The sequence below is a fragment of the Primulina tabacum genome, chromosome 10, assembly GCF_025594145.1.
Source record: "Primulina tabacum isolate GXHZ01 chromosome 10, ASM2559414v2, whole genome shotgun sequence".
Classification (NCBI taxonomy): Eukaryota; Viridiplantae; Streptophyta; class Magnoliopsida; order Lamiales; family Gesneriaceae; genus Primulina; species Primulina tabacum.
Window position 1 is genome coordinate 1574953 of NC_134559.1, and position 27997 is coordinate 1602949.

General features: G+C 38.2%; 5 protein-coding genes across 5 annotated transcripts; 2 read left to right on the forward strand and 3 right to left on the reverse strand.

Moving 5' to 3' along the window:
• Positions 1 to 5790: 5790 nt before the first annotated feature.
• LOC142505560 (protein PIN-LIKES 2-like) lies at positions 5791 to 7762 on the reverse strand. Its single transcript, XM_075618596.1, has one exon. The coding sequence runs from the start codon at positions 7330 to 7332 to the stop codon at positions 5971 to 5973; it is 1362 nt and encodes a 453-aa protein (XP_075474711.1). The 5' UTR covers positions 7333 to 7762; the 3' UTR covers positions 5791 to 5970.
• An 819-nt stretch (positions 7763 to 8581) lies between these two features.
• Positions 8582 to 10881, forward strand: LOC142505727 (uncharacterized). Its single transcript, XM_075618831.1, has 4 exons — positions 8582 to 8817; positions 9018 to 9370; positions 9646 to 9688; positions 10306 to 10881. Exons 1-4 carry the CDS (start codon positions 8694 to 8696, stop codon positions 10746 to 10748), a joined length of 963 nt encoding a protein of 320 aa, XP_075474946.1. The 5' UTR covers positions 8582 to 8693; the 3' UTR covers positions 10749 to 10881.
• A 2957-nt stretch (positions 10882 to 13838) lies between these two features.
• LOC142505981 (U-box domain-containing protein 17-like) lies at positions 13839 to 16024 on the reverse strand. The gene is made up of 4 exons (XM_075619118.1): positions 15985 to 16024; positions 15601 to 15697; positions 15380 to 15443; positions 13839 to 14468 (listed from the first exon to the last, which is right to left on the reverse strand). The coding sequence occupies exons 1-4, from the start codon at positions 16022 to 16024 to the stop codon at positions 13839 to 13841; spliced, it is 831 nt and encodes a 276-aa protein (XP_075475233.1).
• Positions 16025 to 24280: 8256 nt separating this feature from the next.
• LOC142505455 (putative calcium-binding protein CML18) lies at positions 24281 to 24822 on the forward strand. The gene has a single exon (XM_075618437.1). It carries the CDS (start codon positions 24284 to 24286, stop codon positions 24725 to 24727), a length of 444 nt encoding a protein of 147 aa, XP_075474552.1. The 5' UTR covers positions 24281 to 24283; the 3' UTR covers positions 24728 to 24822.
• A 436-nt stretch (positions 24823 to 25258) lies between these two features.
• On the reverse strand, positions 25259 to 27997 carry LOC142504762 (GDP-L-galactose phosphorylase 2-like). The gene is made up of 5 exons (XM_075617558.1): positions 27388 to 27997; positions 26611 to 27041; positions 26340 to 26525; positions 25971 to 26231; positions 25259 to 25792 (listed from the first exon to the last, which is right to left on the reverse strand). Exons 1-5 carry the CDS (start codon positions 27509 to 27511, stop codon positions 25478 to 25480), a joined length of 1317 nt encoding a protein of 438 aa, XP_075473673.1. The 5' UTR covers positions 27512 to 27997; the 3' UTR covers positions 25259 to 25477.

Below are 27997 nucleotides of genomic sequence, written 5' to 3' on the forward strand. Positions count from 1 at the left end.
GAGTAGGTCTCTTGTGAGACGGATCAACCCTACCGATATTCACAATAAAAAATAATACTCTTTCATTGTCGTCTTACACAATTTTTTTGTCAAAAGTAGTTATAGTTTATCTTTTACTGTTTAAATCATGTTACCATAAATTTGTTACTGTATTTCAGCAATTTAATAAAGAGGTTTCGAGAAGTTAAATCATGTAGATCGACCCGATTCAATGAAAGGACGAATTATTCCCAACTAAGCATAACCACAAGAAATGTGAAATGTGAGAACCAGTAGCGAAGAACTTGCCTAAATTGTTAATGAAGACGCAATCTTGTAAAGATTCTAAACTTAGCTAAAAAGAACAAAGTTGGATAAAAATGTGAGGCCATAGGGTGCTGACAAGTGGACGACGAAATATTTCCACACCGCCCCAATTAAATTGTGTGGGCCTAATCGATTGAGGATAAATGCCCTACTACTTTCTTATCCTCGAAGATTTTATCTTGCATGGTTTGAAATAGATATTATGCATCGTATATTCGAAAAACCTAGATTTACCACGACTTTTTATCTCCAATGTGATCAAGAGGAAGATTTTTTCGTATTACCAAATCATTTTCTTGCCAAAATCTGCATGTCCCACCAAATATATTAGTCACAATATCGCATACATTTCCAAAAATAACAATCCATTAATATATATACACACAAAAATAAAAACTACCACTTATTATTTCCAATCATTTTTTGTACGTACCACTTGAGAACTTGGCTGCATGCATATTTGTCTTTGCTCCTCGTCGTTGCTTGCCTAGCTCGCATTTGTCTTCACCCGATTAATTAAGCTGATAACATGAGTATTTACATAATAAATTACATTTCTTTGGACCGCCAATCATACGTCAATTTTTCCCAGTTACGAGCTTACAGCACCACAATGATATTGATTCTTTCGGGCACCAAATTACTTGTCATATTCTTATATTCTTGATTCTATTTGACTATACTGCTGACTGGAATTTTAAATTTTTCTTGCATGAAAATTCGAATTTTTTCTGTTATCCCTATCTTGTTCTGGTTCCCGAAACGGCTCTTTAGCAAAATTAAGCATGAACAATGGATTTTCTAATGCTACAAATATTCCTTATCCAGCTTTTGTTTCCAGCAATATTTTGACCCAAGTACATGCAAACAATTTTTCCCTATAAAAATACATACTCGGATCACCTTCATACCATACCAACTTACTCTCAAATCTTTCTACTCCCCTTCTTACCCTTCTCTCCCATGAACCCCTTTTCTCCTTTACCCATCAACCAGGAGGGCGAAGTTATGGTAGCTGATAAAGGTAGTCGTCCTTGTTCCCCCGACTGTCATAGAAAAAGTAAATATTTCTTGTGAAAAACACATAGATTTGTCAATTTATCAAAATTTTAGGCTCACGTGTTGTGCGTGTGTGTAAATTTAATTGTCAGAGCTCTTTCCTCAGACGGGTGATAGGGTGAGGTGGAATTGGTGGTAGTGAGTTGACAGAAGATAGAGAGCACAGATGAGGAGAATACAAAGATCAGTTTGTATCTCACTCTTTGTGCTCCCTATACTTCTGTCATCGTCCTCTTCTAGCTCCTTCACCCAATCATTAGCTCTAGAATCAAGTTTTCAGCATGTCGTATGATTTAAATTAAAGAATTTAGTTGATAGAGGGTACTTTGAAAGGAAAACCATATATTTTGTAAAAGTGAATATAAATTTGTAATATAATTTACTTGAGAGTTACTAGCTGGCTAGGAGCTAGAGGGATCGCTCGATCGGAACCTGCTCCGTGGCATAAGATTCTACATGAAAAACACATGAGTTCATCCACTGTTTTTTTTTTTTTGCTACACCCCTGCGAAATTTCTTGTCCCTCTGCGTACTCTACATGCTAATCCCTGATCCACCCACTTCCTCATAAAACAATTTATTTGTAACTTAAACACACACACACACACACACACACACACACACACACATATATATATATAGTATAATTTGTTATAGATTAATTCGATATTTTGTTGATTGATTTGCGTAGTACGGTTGCCTTTACGTTAGGAGAGGGAATAGTAGTGTTGTTGACAGAAGATAGAGAGCACAAATGATGAAAGTGCATCAACTTTGCATCTCACTCCTTTGTGCTCTCTATTCTTCTGTCATCACCCTTCAAGGTTCCCGTCCCACAAGTTCGTTTGTTTATATTTTAGATCGAAACAACCAAATCTGCTTAATTATAAGCGACGACTCAAATGCATGACTATTGTATCAACGGATCACTCTTGGGACGTCTCAGTATTTTCACGTTTAAAACTATCTTCAATAGGCATATATATACCTCAGGCATGATAGTATTTTCTCAGTATTTTGCGTATATACGATTTATGTCATTATTAATTACCATCAAGTGAACTTCATGATTTCTTAGGTATGTTCGTTAAATGATTGTTTAACGGGAAATGATTAATGATTTATGTCATTGATCTCATTCACTGAACTAATTTAATATATATTGGATGAATATATGGACTTAATTTATGATATATACAAATTGTATGATAGAGTTGTACAGAAGCATTACTTCGTTAATTTATCATCTTCAGTGAAAGATAGGATGGATTAAATTATTCTCATAGGGATGATGTAGAGTAAAGTAATTGAATTTTTTTTATCAAAGGTTTCCTATTTTTGGCGAGTTTGTATTTTGTTTGTACTTCATTTTTATATACCGTAATCCAAGTTTCAAAAACGAACACGTTTCACTCCAGCTCTGGCGGTGATCGCAGTTGGCTAATCTGATACGTATGTACACCCAAACTCATGCCCATTATTTAATGATTTCGCATCTTAAATTCGTTCAAAAATTACAGATATGGGTTTCAAGAGAAATTTTCCGCCGGGGCCTCCGCCTCCCCCTCAGCAACTTCCGGATTTTTTAGCCGCACGGGTTCCAGCCCCATCAGCTCCACCATCACCTAATTATTACGCGGCTCCACCACCATCACCACCTCCACCTCCACCTCCACCTCCACCTCCTACTCCAACTCCAACTCCAACACCAACTCCACTCATATTACCACCGGGACCGCCGCCTTACAGAACACCTCTGTGGCGTCCAGGACCGCCGCCGCTGGTTTACACTAATCGTCCACCACCAGCTGATCACCACCATGATCCCCACCAGCTTCCTCCTCCATGGCTTCGCCGTCCATCGCCTCACTAGAGCTTCGGCTTAACGTATTTTTCTATATTAAAGAATCGAATTCCCGGTACTTATTTATACCACATAACAGGGTTGTACATCTTAATTCGGACACGGCGATGTATATGTGTGCGTCGATTTCCATTTTCTTGGTCGTATGTTGTCTGAAAACTCTGTATATTTAGGTAGGTTAATCTTAATATTAATATATTTTATGTTAATCTAATTAATATGAATGATTTAGCTATATTTATTTCATCAATTACTGCCGCTTATTTACCACCTGGAGTATTGGATCATATGAGACTAAATTCTTATGGAAACAAGCGTAAAAAACACAGTTGATAGCTAAATATAGCCGTGCACGCAGTCACTCAACACCAGTAATATTTTATTCGGTTTTTCCTGATAAAATCGATTCTAGTGAGAAGACTTCATATTTCGTATTAATATTTTGTGGAATCTATGATTTCCAAAGATCAATTTTGTTTTTAAACTTACTTTTGGTGTTGCAAAAGTTTGTTAATCAAACAAATGTTTCTGATCATTACTGTAGATATTCAGCCGGAAGCGAGAAAGATCCATTTTTTTTAGGTTGGCCACCCTTTGGATATACAGATCTTTGATTATACGTAAAACCTAAACCTTTCAAAATTTTGCAACAAATTATGTGTATAATTGATATGCTGTTCCCAACTGACTCATGACACCAGCAATGCAGAACTGCTATGAATTCAAATTTCTGGTTTAATTTAGAACATTATTTTTCTTGAAACGAGCTATTAAAACTGTTCATAATTAACTCAATCGGTTTTATAAATAATTCACCCTTCAATTGAAAATAACTTTTCATTTAGTTACATGTTTTACTTTCACTCCCAAATATCAACAGCAAATTATATTTGTGGCTTTTCATTATTCACATATAGAAAAGTTCCCCTTACTGCTCCTTGCCCTCTCGAATGATCAAAATCATAATTAATTACGAATTAAACTGAGTACAAGAGTTTACAATTATCATCCAGCTTGATCACGATCCCATGTTTTCCCAAAGAGACCACGAGCTTGGATCTGGCTCTCACGCACATATCCAACTTTCAAATCAACCAAAGATTAAGCCGATGACGCTGCATGCAGCAATCTTTCCTATGCATTGACTGTTCTATCATCACAAGCCGGTATCTTCCCCTCGACTATCCTCTGTCTTGCCGTCATTGCCTATAACATCAGCAAAGTTCGCCACGTTTCAATATTGGACACTGACCCCTTTCTTACAACTTTACAGGCAATCAGGTATACCTGTTTTTTCCAATCAGTTCGGAATGTTATCAAGCTCAGCAGGGAGGATTTTACAGACGATCCTGCTATCAACCCGCTCCATAATCCCTTTCCTCTAAAGTGCCAAACGAATCCTAGTAATAATGGTACAGGTATTCCAACAAGATAATACGCCCAGAGATTTAACGTAGGCTCCTAGATATTGTTGCCATCCGCTGCCTCTAGCTACTCCTGCAAAGAAGCAAAACGAATAACAGTAATTGATTTCAAACCTTCCGCAAAACTTGTCTACAAGCCGGGCTTTGGACACGCGGAATCAAAGTATCAAACCCAGACAACAAACGAAAAGCATTCCAATACAGTACTATATATTGCTTCATCCGTAGAACCAAGCCCCAAGTTTCATCACAGGTATGAAATCTTGGAAAGCAGAAGGCCATTTCTTTGTGTTTTTCTGAAACAGTAAAAAACATCAGAGCATATTGACTTGAACAACTCCTTTTTTTACAATCACCGAGAAAACTGGAACAGCCCTTGTGAATGGAGCCCATGATACTGCCAACCTTGCTGGTTTTCTTGAAATTTTTTTTAAGAAGTATGGCCAGTGCATGGTTGTGGGAGCCCTGAAACCGAGATCTTGATATCGAAAGACCAGATGATTCAAATGAAATGTGCTGCCTGTGGTTTTGTTTCAGATGTGGACATGCGGGGGTTCACAGCTGCTTCTGCTTCGAGCTATTGAAGAGTCCTGTCAGAAACCGAACCCATCAGCTGTGAAGGAAGTGGCGCTTGTTTTGAAAGCTCGGTATGATGCTGATGTATTGGAGGAAGAAATTATCGTTCAGTGGTACGAGGGAGGAGCGTTTGGAAGCGACAAGGACTCGTCTATCCGGAAGAATGCTAAACCCTTTATTGATTGTATCCAAAGCGCCGAATCGGATAGCGATAAATGAACAGATTGCCTAAATTTAGAGAAATTTTGTGAAGCTGTGTGTGTGTTTATTCTAAAAGATTAAAGACTCTATCCTGCGCATGTGATATGATTCAGCCTTCAATTCTTACTCTCCATCATGCGGCAATTTGTCTCGAACCTCGTTTAATCTCCTCGTCTACGAGACGACATTTTAATGGTTGGTTTCATGCTAGTATCAACCGTCATTTTGTAGCCTCGGTTTTAGTTTCTCCAGAAAATAAAACTTCGTCGAAGTAGAAATTTTAGAAGTGGTGTTTTACTCTATGCATAGGTTGTCTGGGGATGTAATCAAGTAGAGAGCTTGAATAAGATCCAAAATCGATTTAAATCCACATGAAAAGCACGTTCTCGTCTCGGTTTACTTCCAACATTCACAATTACAAGATCAGTAAAGGCGACATTAAACAAGAGCTTAGAAGCAAAGTCCACACCTTACTTCATTCTATTATAAATACTAGCACTAGCATACATAGACACAAATTATTGCAGTAGAAAACAGAGCTCAAGCATAAGGAAGCAACATCTTGAAGTAAACTATGGCGCACATTGCCAGTGAGAAGATAGCAAAGACATGTTGCCAAAAGAGTAGAGCCGAAGCTTCTTTTATTGCGTAACCCCTCAAGCTAGCCACTGCTCCCAATAAGATGGCACTCGGTGTCGAGTACTGCAACAGAACCACAAACCGATACATCATATCCCCGTGGATTAAAAAATTTAGTCTATCTGCCAAAGAAACAACCCCAACGCCTACTAAGGGGAGAACCAAGAGTCTTGCAACGATAACACCAACTGTAGTTCGAACTCCGAGTCTTGATTCGTTGGGACCCTCAGCAAGCATTCCTCCAAGAATTAGCATTACCGAAGGCACCATTGCTCTAGCCAATATTTCTAAACTATCTGTGATGAATGCAAGTGGCGCATTATCGCCATAGACAATAGATTTGATAGGCGGAATCATACCAATCAGGAAAGCCAACAACGTAGCGAATGTCGGGGGCTGAAGAATGTGAGAGATTGGAGTTTTCTCAGCAACAATTCTTATTTTTCTAACCATTCGTGGCTCTGCTAAGCATCTGAGTGATTTTGGACTCCCAGGACGCGAACGTATTTCATCCGATGAATCGTGATCCGGAATAGAAATTTGAGAAATGCTCGATGCATTCCCAAATACTTGTGCTATTAATGGAGTTTTACAGTTCTCAGTTTCTCTATCTTCCATTCCAGGCCATTCGGCTTCCACGAAGAGTGGCCGGCTAAGATCATTTGTTGATAAATGTTCCTGAATTTCAACATCATCCTCAACAAGCTCGTAATATTCCATCGGCGGCTCCATCATGTGGTAAACCAGAGTATAAACAAGAAGAACAGCAACCCATTGCGCAAAAGATACATAAGCTGTCCCATTCGTGTGACAGTCGGGACCAAATATATTGTCGGAGCTATGGCAAATGGACCCGACAATAGCAAGAGGGAGGTTGCCCGTGTTTCCAAATGCCGTCATAATAACTGTAAACCTTACGAATTCTGGAGGAGGCCGGCATATCTTCGCCACTATGAAGCCCAAAACACAGCCTATAGCAGTACTAAGAATCACATTAACAGGTATGAACCACCATAGAACGAAATTCTTGAGAGTTATAGCTTCCCCGAGATGATTGAAGATCACACAAGGCAAGAACAGAGCAAACACGAGCTTGCTAAGAAGCTTGAAAGTTGCCTTTGGAACTACTTGAGTTTTCGGGTGAGCAAGAATCAACCCAAAAACAGTGAGACATATGAGTTTCAACAACGGAAGAATAGAGTGTATAAGATCCTCTCTAGTGGAGCGCATGCTATTCTGATTTTGGACAAAAATAGATTCCATCTCAGACTCCAAAAACCAAACTTTTAGAAAAAGTAATAAACCCAAATTTTTTTATCGTAACCCCACGAAATACAAACCCTATTCGGTAAATCGATTTCGAAAGTTCTATATGGGGCGATCAGAAGATTCAGCAGAAACAAACCCTAAGAAAATCCGAAACAGAAATCCCCCACCGTGACCAAACTCAAACTCCTATTATATATCAATAATCAAAATAACAAAGAAAACAACATAATTTCAAAGCATTAAACCCGGATAGAATAACGCTCAACAAATCGAACAGGATTTCTCCAACCGTCGCAGAGCTTTCGTGTTCGGTAGGAATTCGGCCACCCTTTTAGCTGACAATCAGCTCCAACTATAATCAAATTATATTGTCGAACGTGTACAGATATTTTTGCTGTGTATAATTATATGTTTTTGTCCTTGTACGAAATTATTTATGCATTTTCTTCCTGATCTACTTATATTTTTTTTTTATTGTCATTAATAATTGAATTTTTTCCGTCTATTCAAACGAATGTACAAGCTTTTAAGGATATTAATTAAGTATTGAAAAATATTTGAGTCGTTAAATCAAATTCAAACAAAAATTGTTTATTTAATTAACAATATTTTTTAGTCAATTATTTAGTTTTTTTTTTTTAGAGTAAAGTTAGAATTAGAGTTCAATGATAATAGAGAATAAAAAAAAATAAAATAGATTTAATTAGATTCAATTGTATTTTTATAATTTATGGGGTAAAATGAAATTTTGCAAATAAAATGCACACACATAGTTTTTCTTTTTCTAATTGGGTCTCAAATTCTAAACATCGTCTCAAACTTAAGAACCTTGATATCAATTAGAATCGTAAACAAACTGAATAGAGCTAAATACGACGAAGATTTTAAAGTTATAATTCGGCTCCAATTAGATATATTTTTGAGCTCGGGTTTCGATTCAAAATTTGAAATTTTAATATTTTTTACTCGATTTCGATTTGAAATGTTCAAAATATTCGAGAATGTTTATGAGTTATTTGAAAATAAAAGTTGAAAATATATTTATTTAAATATAACATATATTTATATTATATTAATAATAAATATTAAAATTCAAAAACTACCCATTGAATTAGAAAAAAACTTGATTCAATATCGTAATTCAAATATAAATAAAATATTTATGATATCGATTCAAAAATCTCGCGAAGCGTTTAAATGAGGTATTAATAATAATTTAAGCCTAAAAATTGGGTTGAAATACGAGGGGCGAAGAAAGTCATTTAACTAGAAGACGATATTAACGTCATCCCCTAATCTCCTGCCCTTCCATCCAACCCCTAGGCAATAAGGCAGTTGCGAAATTGGGGGCGATAATGGCAGGGATCAACAACAGTCATGAGCCCAGTACTGCGCCGCAAGCCGATCGATGGTACAATCTGACCTTGGGCTCCTCCTTGAAGGATCCTCGTCACTCCTCAAAGTTCTGCACTCTTCGCTGTATGCGTTTACTGGCTTGATTTAACCATATATTGATGTTTTCCCTTTATGCGAGTTTCTTATTTAAGTTACATGTTGTTCTTTTGCTGAGATGTTTTGATTAAATTGTTGGTTAGAAGAAAATTATTTCCTGTTGTATTGAGGTTCCTTGCTGAATACTGAGTTCTCTCTTTTTTTGAAAAACATTATATATATATCAGATGAATTCAAGCCAGCTTCAATTGATAAGAACCAGCGTGGCACGTTGCATAAGAGCAAGGATAATAAAGTTACAGTTGAGTTTCAAAACAATCAACCTGGGAAACCCAAGGTGACATTTGAGGGTATAAGCGAGGATTACAAGGAAAATGATGCCGTTCTTTTCTTTGACGGTGAATCCTTCAGATTAGAGCGGTTGCACAGGGCTGTTAAGCGTTTGAGGCATAACCGGATGAAGGGTGAATCCACAGCCGCTGTAGCTGCATCTGCTGGACTTTCTGATGCAAGTTCACCACCTGTTGGGAAAGCGGTGAAGCATCAACCGATGTATAAAGATGTCATTCATGCAATGCCGGTGCGTACTCTCTCTGGAACTCTTCTGTTGATTGTTTTATCATATGAAAAACTATAGTTCAATTTGGAGCTTTGAAATGGCTGCAGCATACTGTCATCTCACTAGGAAAACTTTACTTTCAATATCTCATTTGGATGCTTCCTTTAGTATTTATAAAAAGAGGGTTTAAAAAGAAGGCTTGTATTTTGATTCTAATGATAAGTTGTTGATGACTGAAAATGCTTCTTGCTGTTGAACTCGACTGAAGCTTTTTATTTAATATAATTATTGTGCAGGTTGAAATTGAACGAATTGACATTGGGGACTTCAAGAACTCAGGCATGTTTATGTTACTCCATAATTTGTGAACTGAGTGTGGTTGTGATTCCCGCCTATCACTAACCAAAGGGAAAACTATATACTTGGTTGATCCTATAGTTTAGGGGCACATAAAAAATTTGCTTTATGTCCAAATTATAGAAGTCTCCCTTCTAGAAATCATAAAAATATATACTTTCCCTGATTTTTGAAGTTCATGTATGACTTCGCTCACAAAATATAGAAACAGCAAAATGTTTGCATCTCCCTCTTCCATGGATGAGATGCGATATGTTCATATATATTATTAGGGAGATGTTTAAATGTGGGAAATATGATTTTTCTCATTTCTTATACATGATTTGGTCTTTAGTATTATTTCTGCAACTTTATCATGTGATAATCCTTCCTGATGAGTCCAACCAGTTGTACCCTTTTGAGGAAGCTTAAGATTATAATTTCATGAAAAGTAGCATTGTATTTCCTCGTACTGAGGTTAGACATCCTCCTTTTGTTTTCCAAACCATGATTTATTAACGATGAATCCAATCAGCATGTGCGGGGATGATCTTCATAAAATTGTGATGTTGAGGCTATTCTTCATCCAGTGGTGATGTTTTTTGCTATTGTTGAACCAGATACAAGACCAAGGCAAGAAAAGATTGTTGATTATCCTGCATCCCAAGCAATGACCCCAAATCCATCGCCAGACCATAAGAATGAGGATGATGACCTGGAGGAGCAGTTGGATATAATGAATGCTGACGACGACGACGATGCAGCGGCTGATCGCGGCATTGTTGATGTAAAAGAGTATGCCACTGGCATTGATATCAATATTCCAGTTGATACAGATGATGAGATTGCCGATGTTGACGTCAGTGATGATGAAGCGGATAAGGGTCCAAATGCTGCTGAAGCACTGAGAGCACAGGTCAATGCGGAAGAAAGGAAAAGCCGGACTTCTAGCTCAGGTGACAGTAGCGGAAGTGAGAGCAGTGGCAGTGGAAGTGGTAGTGGGAGCGGAAGCAGCAGTAGTGACAGTGAAAGTAGTGATGGTGATTCTGTGACTTCCATTTGAAAGCTTAAGTTGGTCGGGAACCAGGCAGAAACTTCAATATTGAGTGTAATCTTGCTATATTGTTTTTTTTTTCCTTTCTTAAAAACTGCTTCTGGTTCTCATGGAGTAATATTTATTGACTTGATTTTGATGAGCCCTTTCCTTTTCCTCTCTTTGACACAAAGGTGCATGTGAATTGTGAAGTGCATTCCATTTCGAATAAATTTATAAAATAACTTGTATTTCACGTACTATTGAAGCTTTTGTATGTACTTCTTTTGTGCTACAGCCTACTACCACAAAATCACCCAAGCGATCATTGAGTGATTAATTATTTACGTCTAACATGTTAAGACATTTGAATATTATAATTCAATTAATTATAAAATAATTGGAAAGTTTTTTTATTCGAACTAGTTTTTTTTTAAACAAATTTGGACCCAAAGAAAAATAATCAAGTTGTAGCGGTCCATTTACATTAATTTGCTTAGAGAGAAGCGATGGGTGGCGTTAACTTGTAATTAAGCCTCATAAAAGATTTGGTAGGCAGTTGGGGTTTGAACATGCAATGCCACCCAACCAACTTGTTATTTTTGTATACTTATCATTTCTAAAATATATATCACTCTCCACTTTGGTTTTCTATGCAAATTGTTAGGCCTCAGCTTAACCGGGTAAAAAAAACATATTTTGAGACATCAAACTAATAATTGGAGTTCTCATTCGTTTTTTTTATCGATCAATGTTCATGCAAGAAAACTACTTTTGAAAATATGCATTAATTTAATGGTAATTTAACTTGTCAAAACTTTAAAAATAATAAAATCAGGTTGATTATTTTACATGCAAAAATATTTTACTTAAAAAACCCAAAACAGAAAAAAAAAATTAAAAAAAAAATAAACACATGCAAGATCCATAGCACAATAGAATTCTCCATAATAATGATGATGATAAACGAAATTAGTTTGGAAGAAGATTTCCATCAGAATCATACAAAATCTTTCCCGAGAAATCAAGAGGCCGACACTTTTCTCCTTTGATGATGGTCTTCTTCCAAACGACGTCATCTTCCTCGAAATCCTCATCATGGCCATAGCCGGAGTCTTCTTCTTCTTGACCATGATCATCCTGAACTTTTCTCCAAGAAATCATTTTCGCCATTGAAAGAGCTTTGCTGCTTAATCCGCTGTGTATCTTTTGCATCACAGGCTTCTTTTTACCTCCCAATCTCACACTTTTCTTCTCTTCTCTGTGAGAGCCACACAGAAAAGTCACAACGGAAAACACAGAAAGAACTGCTGATAAAATTATCAAGAAGGTGACCGGTGCTGGGAAGAAATGGAATTTCTGTGTTTGTGTTGAGAGAAGTGGCAAAGGTCTTGCCATGATTAAAATTAAAAGAGAGATGGGCAGATCACGGAAGAATAAGAAGATGCGGCGGCGGCGGAGGTGGTGGTGGTGGAAGAGGAAGCAAAGTAATTAAGGTTGAGTTGAGAAATTGTAAAGTTAAATAGTTGGAGCACTAAGTAAAGGTGGTGTTGAATGGGATGTGGACCATTTAAATTAGTGAAACATCATGCATTATCATTTCAATAATTTAATGATTTTTTTTTTTTACATAAATTTCAAATTTCCCATTTTACCGATATTTCGATTCCATTACGTGCATGTTTACTTTTTAAAAAAAATATATTAAAAAAAGATGAATAAATATGATTTACATTTTAGTGAAGTTGTAAAATTGGGAAATTCTTAAACTCTCTTTAGATTTAATGAATTCGGTCCAAATTCCATCTTTTTGCATATTTGTGAATGTACACATCCCTATAACTTACCCCTAGATCAGGGTAATTTGAGTCCTCCGATTATGATCCAACGGTCCAAAACGCGTTATTATCTTAGATTTGGTTTGGCTTGAAACACCATATAAATTGGATTAATCGATCTTACTTCTTCGATATTGGGACAATTTGATTCCTAATCATCCTGTTTTTATTAATTAATTTCTTGATTCACCGAAATTTAATATGAAGAAATTATAGCTAGCAGTGAAGTAAACGAGTAGGTATCTTGTGATACGGTCTCACGAATCTTTATATGTGAGACGGGTCACCGATATTCACAATAAAAAGTAATAATCTTAATATAAAAAGTAATATTTTTTCACGGATGACCCAAATAAAATATCCGTCTCACAAAATACGATATGTGAGACCATCTCACACAAATTTTTGCCGAAGTAAATTTGGTTGAACGGAAGCCAAATAGAATTCTTGGGCAAAGTTATTGGGAAGTAGGATTGACTCGTGGAATCACGATTAGATTATCGTGTTTTAACGGTCAAAAGTGGACTCGAAAGATTGACTTGAAGTCAATTATGATGGCCAATTAGGAAGCTTTATTTTCATCTGTTAACTACGTTTCAAACTATCAAAGAAAATAGATCAATAAGGTTCTTGAAATAATTATAAATAAATTTTGTGATATTTAGTACAATTAGAATACAATCAAAAAATTATCTTTCATCATGTTGGATACCAAATACTATGCGGCCACCTACTTTGCACGAACAAAGTACCTCACGAAATCAGAAACCTTAAACAAGAACAAGAAAAGAACAAACCCGAGAATGTACGAATTTTTTTTAAAAAAAGCAGAACAAAAACAAGAGAAGAAAACTTACGCACTAGAAGCATTGAAAAGTTGGCCCAAGTATCCATTACTCTTTTATAAACCTTTTTTCAAAGAAACAAATTTTTATTTCACAAAAGCAAAATAGATGAACATGACAAAATTTACCAGTCACCCGGCATCCATAACAAATGCCTGGACTAGCATCTGTGCTATAACGTAGCAAATTATTTCTTTTCGATCCCTTTAATTTGCAACAAAAGAAACTTAACCTAGCATAGAAACGGAATTTCAATCAACGGGAGTGCAAAGCATCGAGGCCCTTTGTTGTAAATGTCTTAAGCTCTGCTCCATACTAACTTGCACCATCTCAGCAAGCATCTGTTTCGCCTTTTCTGGTTCATCCTCCCCATCAATATGTGATATGATGTCGCACACTATATTCTCTAATGTATCCGGCTCAAGATTAGATCTTGGTTAAGGGTTATCTCTGAGCAGTCGCAAAAGCATCTGGGCTTTTGATTGAGATTTAGGCATCCGTTGAACGGTGAGCTCAAGAAGTCCTGGTATGACACCCTCTTTCAGAATTGGCTCTCTGTACTTAGACCGATCACTTTCGCACATTGTCAGAAGCGCACCAACTGCGTGCTCCCGGCTTTGAGGTGACCCACTCTCGAGCACTTCGACCACTGCAAGTATTCCACCTTCTTCGCATGTGAAAGCCCTTCTTCCCTCATCAAAACTCACCAAGGATTCAACCAGAGCAGTGCACTTCTCTGTTGTTTTGGAAGACTTCTCGCAAGTTTTTAGCATGTCAACTAAGGAAGGAATAGGTTGTTCTTCAAGAATCAGACTTAGATTTTTTTGATGAGTTGATAGATTGTGAAGCACCATTACAGCATCGGATTTAACTTGTGGACTGCCTCTCTTATGGTTTCCACAAGATGTGAGATGGCACCGGAAGAGCTGATTATTGGCTTGTTTACAGATGAGGCAGAAAGAGTGATCAAAGCAGCAGCTGCATGTTCCTGCAAAGTCAGATTCTCCGAGTGAAGGAAGCAGATAATTGGTTCTAAGGCTCCGGCATTGACTATATTTATCTTGTTCCTGTAAATAGGAGAAACGTGATTAAAGCGCGACTTAAACAAGACCAGCCCCAGACAATTTCAGTTTGATAAAATAGGAGCAGTTATTACATGGAAATAGAAGAATATAGCAGAACAATGACATTCTTCCATGAATCGGAAACATATACAACATAGCTCGTGGCCTCAGGGTTGTGACCATCTGGCCGGTGAAAAAAGTATCAAATTTCATGTATAGATATTTTGTGAATAAAAGTTTAGTCCCCCAAACCATAAAACTTGCAAGTTCAAAAGGGCATGAAAACAACGACAAAAAATTTTTAAAAAAGAGAGAGAGAGAGAGAAAGAGAGAGAGAATCTAAATTTAAAACGTGGTCCGGACAATATTTAGGCAAAAAAGCCTCGTAAATCTAAAAGAAAAACCACAGCACTTTCTAGTTAGTCTGTTTCTAACATGACACGATATGGCTTGTTTATAATTGTACTCAAAATATCAGTACATTTGGACCAGAACAATTGTTAAAGAAAGAGCCCTTTGAGAAACATCAAACGTTAATATTATTTAACGTTACGATCGATATTCTTGTTTTAAATAAAATCTTCAGTCGATATTAAATTTTTGCCAGCACTAATAAGAGAGACCAATAAAATATCTTCCCAGGAAATAAAACATAACTCCAACGATGTGACAAGAGCTCCATCAGGAACAAAATTACAGACAGAGTACCAAAGGAAGTGTGAACTTAAAGATAGCAAGCGTAGCCTTCTGAGAAGTGAGAAGCATAGAATTTTCCTATTGCTTAATCTTCGATCGGTATTAAAGTTTTGCCAGCACCAGTCAAAGAGAAGAAAAAAATATCTTCTAGTTGGAAAATAAAACATAAACCAGTCAATATAATCAAAGCTCTATGAACAAGATTACAGACAGAGTACCATAAGAATAGCGGAACTAAAGATTATCAAAGAAAATATAGGGGCGGGGGCGTTGAACCGACACCTGATTCCGAACATAAGAAATAAAGTTTTCATCTTTTAATCGAATTCAAAATCTTGACTTCAACTTTCATCAATATCAACTTCAATTTCAAATTGGAGCTGCCAAAGGCAGCACACTTCACGATCAAACATAATACGCAGCATATATTTGCTCTTACTTTTCATCTTTGACGGCGAGGTTCAGCAGAGCGGTGAGGGCTGCCTCCTTGGACTCGGCGGAGTCTGTTAGAGCACCGCTTCGTAGAACAGCTCCGCCTGCAAGTAAGCTACGAAGAAGAGAAATTCAGAGAGAAGTTCTAGAACGTCAGGGAAGGAAGAATTGAATTGAATTCAGGGAGCTGGCCCCTTTTCATTTATTTCCTGTATTTATATGGGGACAATTGTCCCTTTCACTTTGACTTACAATAGCCAAGTTTTAAACGTGTTTTGCTTCCTACATTTTATTTCACGCTTTGTACCCTAACCTCACAATTGATATGCACTTCTCCCACAATTGATATACAATTATTCTGATATAAAATCTACTAATCTCCTAGGGGCACTTCTCGTGCGCTGTGGCCTCTGCACTCCTTCCTCAAGCATCTCTGAACACGTAACATTGCTCTCCCCGTTAGACAACACCTTGTCCTCAAGGTGAAACGTGGGATAGAGCTGCTGGAATGAGCTTAAATCTTCTCAAGAAGTATCTTCTAAAGGTAAACCAGACCACTGTACCAAGAGTTGAGGCACCCATGTATTCTGCCGGAGAACTCGACGATGATTCAGGACAGCTAAGGGAGATACTAAAGGTTGATTCTCCACAAAAGTGACAGGAAGTGACAATGCAGCAACTTCTTCTGGATTAGGACAAGATTTTAACACCGAAATGTGAAAAATAGGATGGATTTTCACTGTAGGTGGTAGCTCCAATTTATATGCAACAACACCCACTCGTTTGATGATTTTGAACGGACCATAATACCGTTTGCTCAACTTGGTATAACGATGCCCAGCCAAGGAAGTTTGCTTGTGCGGCTGTAACCGAATATAGCAATACTGACCCACCTCGAACACTTTCTCGGAACGTTTCTTATCAGCCTGAATTTTCATCCGTTCCTGTGCTTGCATCATATGAGCACGTAAAGTTGCTAGCAATTCATCCCTATCCTGTAACAACGTATCCACCGCCTCAACAGCGGAGGAATTAGGAATATAAGAAGGGATAGACGGGGGAGGCTTCCCAAACACTGCCTCAAAAGGAGTCATTTTTATAGCAGAATGAGATGTGGTGTTGTAACACAACTCAGCCCAAGATAGGAACCAAACCCAGCGAGACGGCTGATCCATCACAAAGGCACGCAAATACTGCTCTAAGCATTTGTTTAAGGCCTCCGTTTGTCCATCGGTTTGTGGATGGTACGCACTAGACATTGCCAAAGATGTGCCACTGAATTTAAACAACTCTGCCCAGAATTTGCTCAAGAAAACAGGGTCTCGATCCGACACAATAGATTTGGGAATTGAATGGAGCTTAACCACCATATCCACAAACAAATTTGCTACCATCGTTGCTGTAAACCCTGACTTAAGAGGCCCAAAATGGGCAAATTTGGACAGCCTATCAATCACCACAAAAATCACCGAAAACCCTTTCGAAGCAGGAAGGCCAGTAATGAAATCCATGGAGATATCCTCCCACACACCTGCTGGAACTGATAAGGGCTGCAACAACCCTTGTAATTTCTGTGTACTATATTTGGTTTGTTGGCAAATAGCACAGTTGGCTACATAAACTTTAATATCCTTCTTCATATTTGCCCAATAAAAACTTGGGACTATCCTAGCTAAGGTCTTGTGCATCCCTCCATGCCCTGCAACAGGCGTGTTATGAAACTCAAATAGGATTTTGGGAATAATTTCGGAATTAGGATCAACACAAATGCGATGGTGTCGATACACAAGACCATCCTTTAGATGGAAGATCGGTCGTAGTGCATCCGAGTGCTTGTGAATAAGATTTTTGTAGAAAGGGTTGGACTCCACCTCATCTTTAAGTTGAGTAAGGAATTGGAATGAAGGAATGGAAATGGCCAGTAGTTGACTTGAGATGCGACAACCAGAATCTGGAAGTTCAAATTGGCGAGATAGTGCATCTGCTACCGTATTGGAACTGCCCGGTTGGTAAGAAATATCAAAGTCATAGCCAAGGAGTTTAACCAAGTATTTTTGCTGGTCAGGTGTATGAATGGTTTGAGATAAAATTTCTTTAAGACTACGGTGGTCGGTGACAATTGAAAAATGATGGCCCAAGAGGTATTGACGCCATTTACTAACAGCTTGGGTAATGGCTAGTAATTCCCGAACGTAGGTTGAAGCTTTAAGAAGATGGGAAGGTAGTTTCTTGCTAAAGTAAGCAAGTGGGTGACCCTGCTGTAAAAGAACAGCCCCAATTCCTACCCCTGAGGCATCAGTTCGGATTTGAAATGGTAACGAAAAATCGGGTAAGGCAAGAACAGGTGTATGGCTAAGAGCGTGTTTAAGGTTGTCGAAAGAAGCTTGGGCTGTGGATGACCAACAAAAACTGTCTTTTTTTAGCAGTTCCGTGAGGGCATGCGCAATGGAAGCATAACCCTTCACAAATTTTCGATAGAACCCTGATAAACCCAAAAAACCCCTTAAGGCTCTCAAATTTTTAGGAACAGGCCATGACCGAATAGCTTCAATTTTTGTAGGATCAGGTTGAACTCCCTGGGCAGACACCATATGTCCCAGGTAATCAATGGAAGATTGTGCAAAAGAACACTTGGATTGTTTTGCAAAAAAAAAAATTTCTCTAAGGCACTGGAGAATCTGTTGTAAATGTGAAAGATGCTCGTCTTGTGATCGGCTATAAACCAAGATGTCATCAAAGAATACGATGACAAATTGACGCAGAAATGGTTTAAAAATAAGGTTCATGGAAGCTTGGAATGTGGCGGGTGCGTTGGTAAGACCAAAAGGCATCACTAGAAATTCATAGTGACCCTCTTGAGTACGGAATGCGGTTTTAGGAATATCATTAGGATTCACTCGAATTTGATGATAACCCGCTCTCAAGTCCAGTTTAGAAAAAATGGTGGCACCATGCAATTCATCAAGAAGTTCATCAATAGTGGGTATCGGGAACTTATCTTTAACAGTGACATGGTTGAGAGCCCGATAATCAACACAAAAACGCCACGTACCATCTTTTTTTTTTGACAAGCAAAACAGGGGACGAAAATGGACTTTGGCTATGGCGAATGATTCCACTGGTTAGCATTTCTGTTACCAGCCTTTCAATTTCAGATTTCTGGCAATGAGCATAACGGTAAGGCTTAACATTTATTGGTTTGGTGTTGGGGAGAAAATGGATGGAATGGTTGATGGAGCGATGAGGGGGAAGGGATTGTTGTTCCATGAACACATCCTGATACAGATCAAGGAGGGCTGCCAAAGAACCTGAGTTTGGACGTACCTTATCGTTATTGGGTAAATAACCTGTCAATGCAAACAGCTGGAAACATCCAGCGATCCCCTCTGTCTGTGACAAACGCCGCATTTGATGTGAATTGAGCTCTTCCAGCTGGACCAACGGCTGACCCCGGAGTTGCACTAACTTTCCATTGTACATAAACTCCATATAAAGTTGTGAATAATCCATAGCAAATTTGCCCAATCCTTGAAGCCATTGCACCCCCCAAAACAATTTCAGCTCCTTGCACTTGGATAACGTAGAGATCAATCACAAAAGATACCGTATCCAATTCTATTGTCACCTTCGGGCAATAACCTTGACACGTCATAGATTGCCCATTGCCTATCATAACCGAGAAATGCGGAGAAGGAATGATTGGAAGCTTCAAGAATCTAGCAAGGCGCTCCTGGATAAAATTATGAGTGCTTCCGCCATCAATCAAAGTTTGTACCTGCACCTTCTTTATAAAAGCCGTCAATCGTAGTGTGCGAGGACAAGGTTGTCCTACCAATGCATGCAAACTAATTTCTGGACAATCTTGTAAGTTGCCCATCTCTGGAGATACCAACGAACTTTCATCCCCACTAGCTTCCTCCGCTACATCAACCTCAGGAACAATGCATAAGAAAAATTGTCCTTTACATTTGTGACCTTGAAAAAAATTTTCGTCACAATTATAGCATAAACCTTTCTCTCGTCTTGCCAACATTTCCGCTGGAGTGAGGCGCTTCATAGGATAAGATTTCTTGGGCCCTGGTGGAGTAGGAAGTAACGGCGGTCGACTCGGAGTTACCATAGCCAACGATTGTTTTGAATTTACTGAATTGTCGCCCCAATGCACTGGCAAGCTGGCACTATCCGAAAATTTATCCTCATACAACATTGCCAAACTCATAGCCTGAATTAGTGACCGTGGCCGATAAACTTGTGTTTCTTTGCGAGTTTCTGGTCGTAGCCTGGACACAAAACAACTAATGAGCACGTGCTCGGGTACATCCAAAATATTATTGGCCAATTGTTCGAATTGGTGTTGATACTCAGCCAAGGAACCGGATTCTGTGAGTTTGCTCAATTTCCCAAAATGATCTTCATACTCCGATGGTCCAAACCGTTTTATAATAGCACTCAAAAACTCAGTCCAACCAGGAATCAGTTCATTCCGATTCATCCAATCGAACCAATCCAAAGCATCCCCATCTAAATGAAATGATGCAACAATTAAGCGTTGAGATTCTGGAGTTCTATAATATTCAAAGTACCTCTGGATGCGAGCGACCCATGCCGAAGGATGATCACCCGAAAATCTCGGAAAATCAATTCGCATTTTATTTGCCCCTGCCGGAAGCTCGGAACTCTGGAACCTACTCATATTATTCACTGACTGAGGCGGTGGTGGCCAGCTCGGGCCAACCGAGTGGTTGTTGCGCCTCAACTGCTGCTCCACCTTCGCATCGAGCGTTTTTAAGCCAACCGCAAGCTCATTGAGTGAAGTATTGATGGTATCAATGCTTGTGTGTTGCTTTTCAATCAAATCAGCCTGAGATTCCTGTAGATTAATGAGTTTGGAAAGAGTTTCCTCTAATCGAGCAAATCGCGTTCCTTCCGCCATCGCTTTGCTGATGTACCACTGCAACCGCGATATGAATCCGTCAATGTAGTGCCAACGAGAGCACCAATGTTAGAGCACCGCTTCGTAGAACAGCTCCGCCTGCAAGTAAGCTACGAAGAAGAGAAATTCAGAGAGAAGTTATAGAACGTCAGGGAAGGAAGAATTGAATTGAATTGAGGGAGCTGGCCCCTTTTCATTTATTTCCTGTATTTATATGGGGACAATTGTCCCTTTCACTTTGACTTACAATAGCCAAGTTTTAAACGTGTTTTGCTTCCTACATTTTATTTCACGCTTTGTACCCTAACCTCACAATTGATATCCACTTCTCCCACAATTGATATACAATTATTCTGATATAAAATCTACTAATCTCCTAGGGGCACTTCTCGTGCGCTGTGGCCTCTGCACTCCTTCCTCAAGCATCTCTGAACACGTAACAGAGTCACAGCTGAGCATGTCGACAAGCGGCTCCACTGCACCAGATAAAACACGGCGGCACCGCTGCGATGTCTTCGTCAACCTTCGAATCTCCTTCGCCGCCTGCAGTCGCAAATCCGGGTAGTCGGATTGAACTAGGAGAAGAGCCTGATTGGCAGCGGATGACGATGAAGAAGACAATGACGAATTGGCAGTTTCAGAACCAGCATCCGATCTCATGTTTGATTTATTTCTAGTTGTTGTGGGCTTTGGAGAGAGAGAGATTTGGAGACGTAGGCATTGAGAAATGGCGCGGAGGCGTTAAGCAACGGTCGCAGGGTTCGTTAGATTTGGGTGGTGCTTTTTGGATTTGGATCCTCTACGGCCACGGGATGTGTATTTTTTACGAGAGATCACGTGATCATCTTGTGGACATCACACTATATGTGATAAATTTAAAAAGTTGTCAAATTAAACTAGATGATCATGTGAACATCTCGTATAAAAAGTGCACAACACTAAATGATGTATTTTCAACACAGTAGATGATTCAAATCCGTGCTTTTTCAACGGCTTCGGGCTAGTTAAAGTTGGGTTTCTTTAATGTCATAAATTAATATATATTGACCTAATCTCGTTTCATTTACTCAAAATTTATTATTCACTATTTGATTCAGATTGGTGTAGCGGGTCATCAGTATATTAGTTGAATTTAATCAATTTTTAAAACAAAAAAGCTTGTTTTGTTTGATGTGATCTAGGTCCTAAAAATGTTGACGTGAAGTTGTTTTTGGATGTAATGATTTTAAATAGTTTAGGTTGGACTTCGGATAATTTATTTGAAATTGAAATTGGAACAAAAATATATATTTGAGCAATATACGAGATTTCAAATCATTCGTACGTTATAATTTGAATCAAATAAATACAAGGAATTGAGTATATAAATTTTTAACCCTTCAATACAAATATACATTATTATTCAGGTTAGACTGATTGATTGAAAATCTTTTAGTTATTTGGAGCGATAAACTTCAAATAAATTTAAGATTTATTTTATATCAATGTAACGATAATAGTTTTAATGAATTTCAAATAAGTTCGAAATTTTCTACAAATCTAACGAATATCTTCAAATCAAATACGTCGATCACCTTACTATTTTAATTTGTCCTTTCTCGATTTTTAATTCTGAAGTTTTGTACAACTTTTTTTTTCCCTAACGGTATCACGTATCGCATTACGAAGATAACATTAAAATAGCAAAATCGTTTTTAGCTTGAAGCCCATATATCGATCATGATTTACGAATATTAACAATAATCTTTTGGTCCTATTGACACGTATTGGAAATACGACCAAGTACGTGTTTTGATGTCTCAAGATTTCGGGCGTGAGGTGTCCGAAAGTTGGCAGATTAAATTTATTTAACTTAATTTAGTAAATATACAAGACAAAATTAATCGAGTATTTTGAGTTTATTTGTCACTTTGGGGCGCGTGCGCATGTGACACTTAATTAAAAAAATATGAATTTATTATTAAATTCGTTTTAATTAGATAAAAGCTTGAACAAAATAATGAATATATTTATTAAATAAAATTCGAACTCGTCTAAACATGATTCAACTCGATTATATCCCTGATCACTCGGGCACGTGCACCACTATTGCTGAACTATTTTAGATAATAATTATTCATCATCTACGGCTATTGATTCCGGTTTGTATTAATCCATTCTAACAAAATTTAAATCATATACCATAAAACTTTACTTAGCATAGTTTTGAAGCAAAAGCAAGTGTGTAGTTAAAATATTAATATATATATTAATCACTTTAAACAAATATATTGTTATATAAGATATTAAACTATAATCAGTTTCTAACGCACGGTTGAGTCGAAAGAGTTCTTTTTTCAATTAACAGGTGTAAGTGCTTCAAGTAGATTAACTTAGTTTATGGTGATAACAACATATATAGTTTTAATTTTATTTAATGTGTAACGATTGTCATATTTTTTATTTGACAGATCACATATATTTAATTTGTTCTTGACATTATATAAACTTTTGATTGATGCATGATATGTATATGTTTTATGTTGTAATAGCTTAAATAATAAAAAAGATAGATAATTAATACATGCATATCATATATATTTTACCTATGGCAAACATCAAATGGATATTGTACAATATCATATCTTAGCTACCTGCATAACTAAACATGAAAACGATCGAGCCATTCAGCAAAGGAACTAGAATAACTTGGCTACATCTTTCACGAGCCCCCTATTCGCCCTGGCAAAATCGGCGAATTCTTCAAAAGAAATGAAACCATCTCCATCGGTGTCGATCTCCGCCATCATGCGCTGAACTTCCTCGTTAGTCACAGATCCAAGGGTTTTCAGAACGTCTCCAAGCTCGGAGGATGAGACTTTGCCGTCACCATTGGCATCAAAACGCTTAAAAATTCTCTCACGATCGGCTACGTCTTGCGGATCTTCTGCCATTTTCGAGCTAGCTAAGTTGTTGGAAATATGTTGGTTAGAAAGTTGAGAATGAAATTATAGTGTGTAAGGTTTGGAATATAATGTGAAGGATATGGTCATGCTTTTAACTCGGCAAAATATGTACATTTTATTGGTCATCCTCATATTTCGTCCAAGAGTGGAAAACTATGTGTGTGTGGACATAATTGAATTTTAGGTGTTTGAATGTGAACTTATTTGATACATATTATATACACTAGTTAATCTGCACACGCGATGCGTGTGTGTATAATATTTTATTATTATTGATGGACTAAAGCAGTGGCGGAGCCAGAAATATGGCTCCGTCCGGGCTAAAATTTTAAACTCTATAATTTTTTAATATTTTAAATTGATATACCCGGGCTAATATCATATTATTCTAAAATTATACAAAATTTACCTATAAAATTTTTCAAAAAAAATTGGGCCACCCGGGCTTTTATCGAATTTTTAAAATTTGGTGTTCTTTTTAAGTAGTTACTATCACGTCCACAAGTGTAATAAAATAGCATCGATAAAAGCATGTAATTGATCTCTTCATATGTACATGCATGTATGACACAAATGACATCTACGTGCCACTTGGGCTTAGACACGTGGCCAGCAAAAGGATTTACCGTCGCAACATTATTATAATGGGACAGCTGTCAGGTGTGTTTGGCCTTATTAATTAATTATTATATTTTTGTGGTCCTTTGAACTGAAAAAGCTAAATTTAAAAAAATCAAACCAAGCCACGTTATCCACTCCGCCCTGCGCCCCTGCCTATAAATACCCATAGAAAACTACGGCTCAACAAAGCAATGGAGAAAGCGATTCCACTTACCCACCAACAACTACAGAATATTTTCAACAAATACGACGCCAACGGCGACGGAAAAATCTCCCTACACGAACTCGGCGCAATTCTCGAGAGCCTCGGCTCCGCCACGCCAGCGGACGAGGCGGCACGTGAGATGACTGAGCTAGACTCGGACGGCGATGGATCCATCGACTTCAATGAGTTTAAAGCGTTTCATTGCAGCGGAGGAGGGGACAACAACAAGGAACTCAAAGAGGCGTTTGACTTGTACGACAAGGATAAGAATGGGAAGATCTCGGCGAGTGAGCTGCACACTGTTCTCCGTAGCCTGGGAGACAAGTGCTCGATCAAGGATTGCCGGAGGATGATCGGCTCCGTCGATGTTGACGGTGATGGATGTGTTAACTTCGACGAATTCATAAGAATGATGGGAAGATCGTCGTGATTAGCAATGCTTACTTAGTCGTGTTTTCACTTTCCATACGAGCATGTATGTAAATTATGCCCAGTTTAACGATAAATCAGTCTTGATTCAGTATATTGACTTTGGGTTTGAGCTTAGATTTTTATTTTCAACTTAAATACGACGAGAGAATATTGATACATATCAATTTTTAGAGAGAACAATACGATTTTAGCTCACTTTTAATGTGTTGAAATGAATTCAAGCTAACTCAACTTAATTTCGAAAAAAATACACAATCAATCCCATTTTTGTTATTCCGCGCGTGCTAAATAATGCAACCACCAAAGAAACATTGTTCACCTAGCCTGGAATATGTATCAATACATGATCCATCCAATTTTGGCATCCTCGTAGAGATCAAATTCAGGGTAATCCGGACAATCACAACTCATTTCCAAATTATTTTAGAGTCAATATAGCACTGATATCTGAAACTTGGGCTTTATACGAAAATAAATGAGTATAAATGCACGCGCGCGCAGAGAACACAAAACACTTGTTTAAAGAATCTGTCTGCCGAGTATCAGGTTGGTACGTATCGTATATGCCATCACAAAACAATACAATCAGTATCAGACATAGAAGAAAATTTTTTTCAGAAAAGGATACGTTTCCCAGTCCATACAATCTTTAACAAACCACGGATCAAACACGGGAGCACTAGAGCGTAAAGACACGACTAACTACTACTACGTACACTTAGCAAGCCAAGCAGAGAATTTAAGAAATTCAATACAGGACAAGGCAATCCTGAGGAAGATGTGAGGTAACTTTTGGTGAAGTAGACTCAAAGTTAATCTCCTGTTGTTCTTCTTGGGACAGCAGACTGGTTACCTTGATAATATGCTCCTTCACCTCAAGAAATTGGTCATCTGGTAGAGAAACCTCAGAGAGTAGTTTCCATGCATATTCTTCTGATGCTTCAACAAAATCCTTTCTGCGCTTCAGCACAATATGCCCACTCATTTCCCAAACGGCAGGGTTAACTTGAGTATCTAAAAGCTCGTGGCTTACTTCTCCCCGTGCTTGTTTCTGGGCATAACACTGGATATTCATAGAAGTGAAGAATATCAATTCTTACACTAGAGTTTTTAGCACGTAAAAGCGGTGGTTAAGAAAGTCAAAAATTAGCCTGAACTTCTTTAAGAGTGGTATCTTTATCACACGTATATATCTTTCAAATCAACTAGAAAATTGCAAATGATTTCACTAGAAAAATCACCTGAGGTAGCAGAAAGACCCTGTGGCCAAAATCTGAAATCAGTATATTGAAAGGAATGTTGTTATTCTGCAGGTAAAAGCAACAATTCGCAATGGCGTCAGACAATGCACACAATTTACATCCAGCTTCAAAAACAAAACCTCGCACGGGATAATCCAATAGCTCAGAAACCATCACTCCATCTTCATTCAATCCCTCACCATTAATTATCGTGCGAGTCAGTGCTCTTTCCAATGGGAAAGGTACTGATAAGTAATATGCCTACAACCAATAGACTATTGAAATGATCATTAAGTGGCTAAAAGGTAAGAGCTATTAAGAGCTAAATTACACGCGATCCTCGACAAAAACAGAATGCTGCTCAATCACCTGAAAGTGAAGGTGATTGATTGTGGCAAATGCACCCAAACTGTTATAACCCACTCTAAAAGAGGGGTCTGATGCTTCTCTAGCTAAGCAAAGAGCAAGCAGGAGGCTGTTTGGGTCAATTTTCTGGGGCATGCAATCAAGAACGCGGGGTATCAGAAGTACGTGCCCATACTCTATCGGGCTCACCTGAAAAACAAGTGCACAAATTATTTAAATCAAAATATGTGACATCAATGCATACCAATTTCCGTAATGTGTTCAAACAGCTCACATTTATCGTAACCACTGTGGGTGAACTTTCCTTGCTAGATGCCGAGGCACTGTCACAGTAGTAAGATTTGTTTCCGTTGCTTGGTTCAAACCTAAAGAGCACTTCCTCTTGCCCCACTTTAGTGAAATTAAATTTGCTCTCATCAAAGGGTTGGATGACCTTGTCAATACAAAATTCTGTTGGTCGTTTCCTAAGATGACGCCCCTCGTTCAGCTGCGCAATAAAACCATATTTTCCTGGAATGACCTTTGACTCACAGGATGTTACATCGTACCTAAAAAGTCCTCTACTCATGCGATCCTCCCACTGTCCTAACAACAAATTGTTTAAAAAGGACATCTGAGGAACTCCTCCGTCGCAAAATTCACAATTATCTTCCTCGACTATGGCATGCTCATCACTCTTGAACTTGTATAGGGGTAACTTAGAAACTGGAAAAGGAAAAAGAAAGTGAACAAGGAATTCAAGCATAACTCAGAATCATGAAGAGGTTTCCTCGCTGTTTGCTACTTCTTCAAAAGCAAGAAATCAATCCAGATGCTAGATACTGTCCTAATAACACATTTTACTTTGATTTGTTAACAATGACCCTCGCAACCTTTCAGCGAAGAACACGAGCAAACCATCACACAACCGTAGAAATATACGCAGGTCAAAAGTTCCTTTGTTGATTTTATTTCGCTGGGCTCTCAACACAATTGATTTAGCTCAATAAAACTCTAGAAATTATCATCAAATAATGGCATAAATACAGTGATATGTAACCCAAGAAAATACCAGGCAAGCAGCATCTTCCGACGCAATTGCGGCCGCAGCCCAGCGTCACGCTTTTGTTCTCCTCCAATAGAGCATTCTCTTGATAGTTTGAAACCAAAGTTGGCACCCTCTTTATAGTCAACATTGTACTGCTAACTTTATCCCGTAAGGGGAAAGAAATATTAAAAAAAACAACAGTAAACGAAGATTGACAGCTTTATAATTAGTTTAAACCGGCGTCGACAAAAAGAACGCAGCCGCCGCCGGCGAGGAAGAGAAGATCAGAGGGACAGCCGCCTTCCGAGGGCAGAGCACCCCGGCCTCCGTGAGGAGATGGGTTCCTGTGCTTGTCGTCCACTGCACAATTGAAAGTCACCCCTTTCTGATATCGTTCAATAGTTGAAGCTTCAAAGTGGCAACCGATGAATCCAAGTAGAGCCGTGATTGAACTTTTTTCCCCTGAAATTATATCTAACTATAGGAAAATGGGGATAAAGTACAGGAAGAACAGGGGGTTTGTCCTAATTCGAGGATTGTATATTGAATGGAGGATATGGGGGCCGATCGGTTCTCCGCTGGTTTCTCTCCTTATCGCTCTTTGAAGGCGACTATGTAGCGTGTGCGCTGGCAC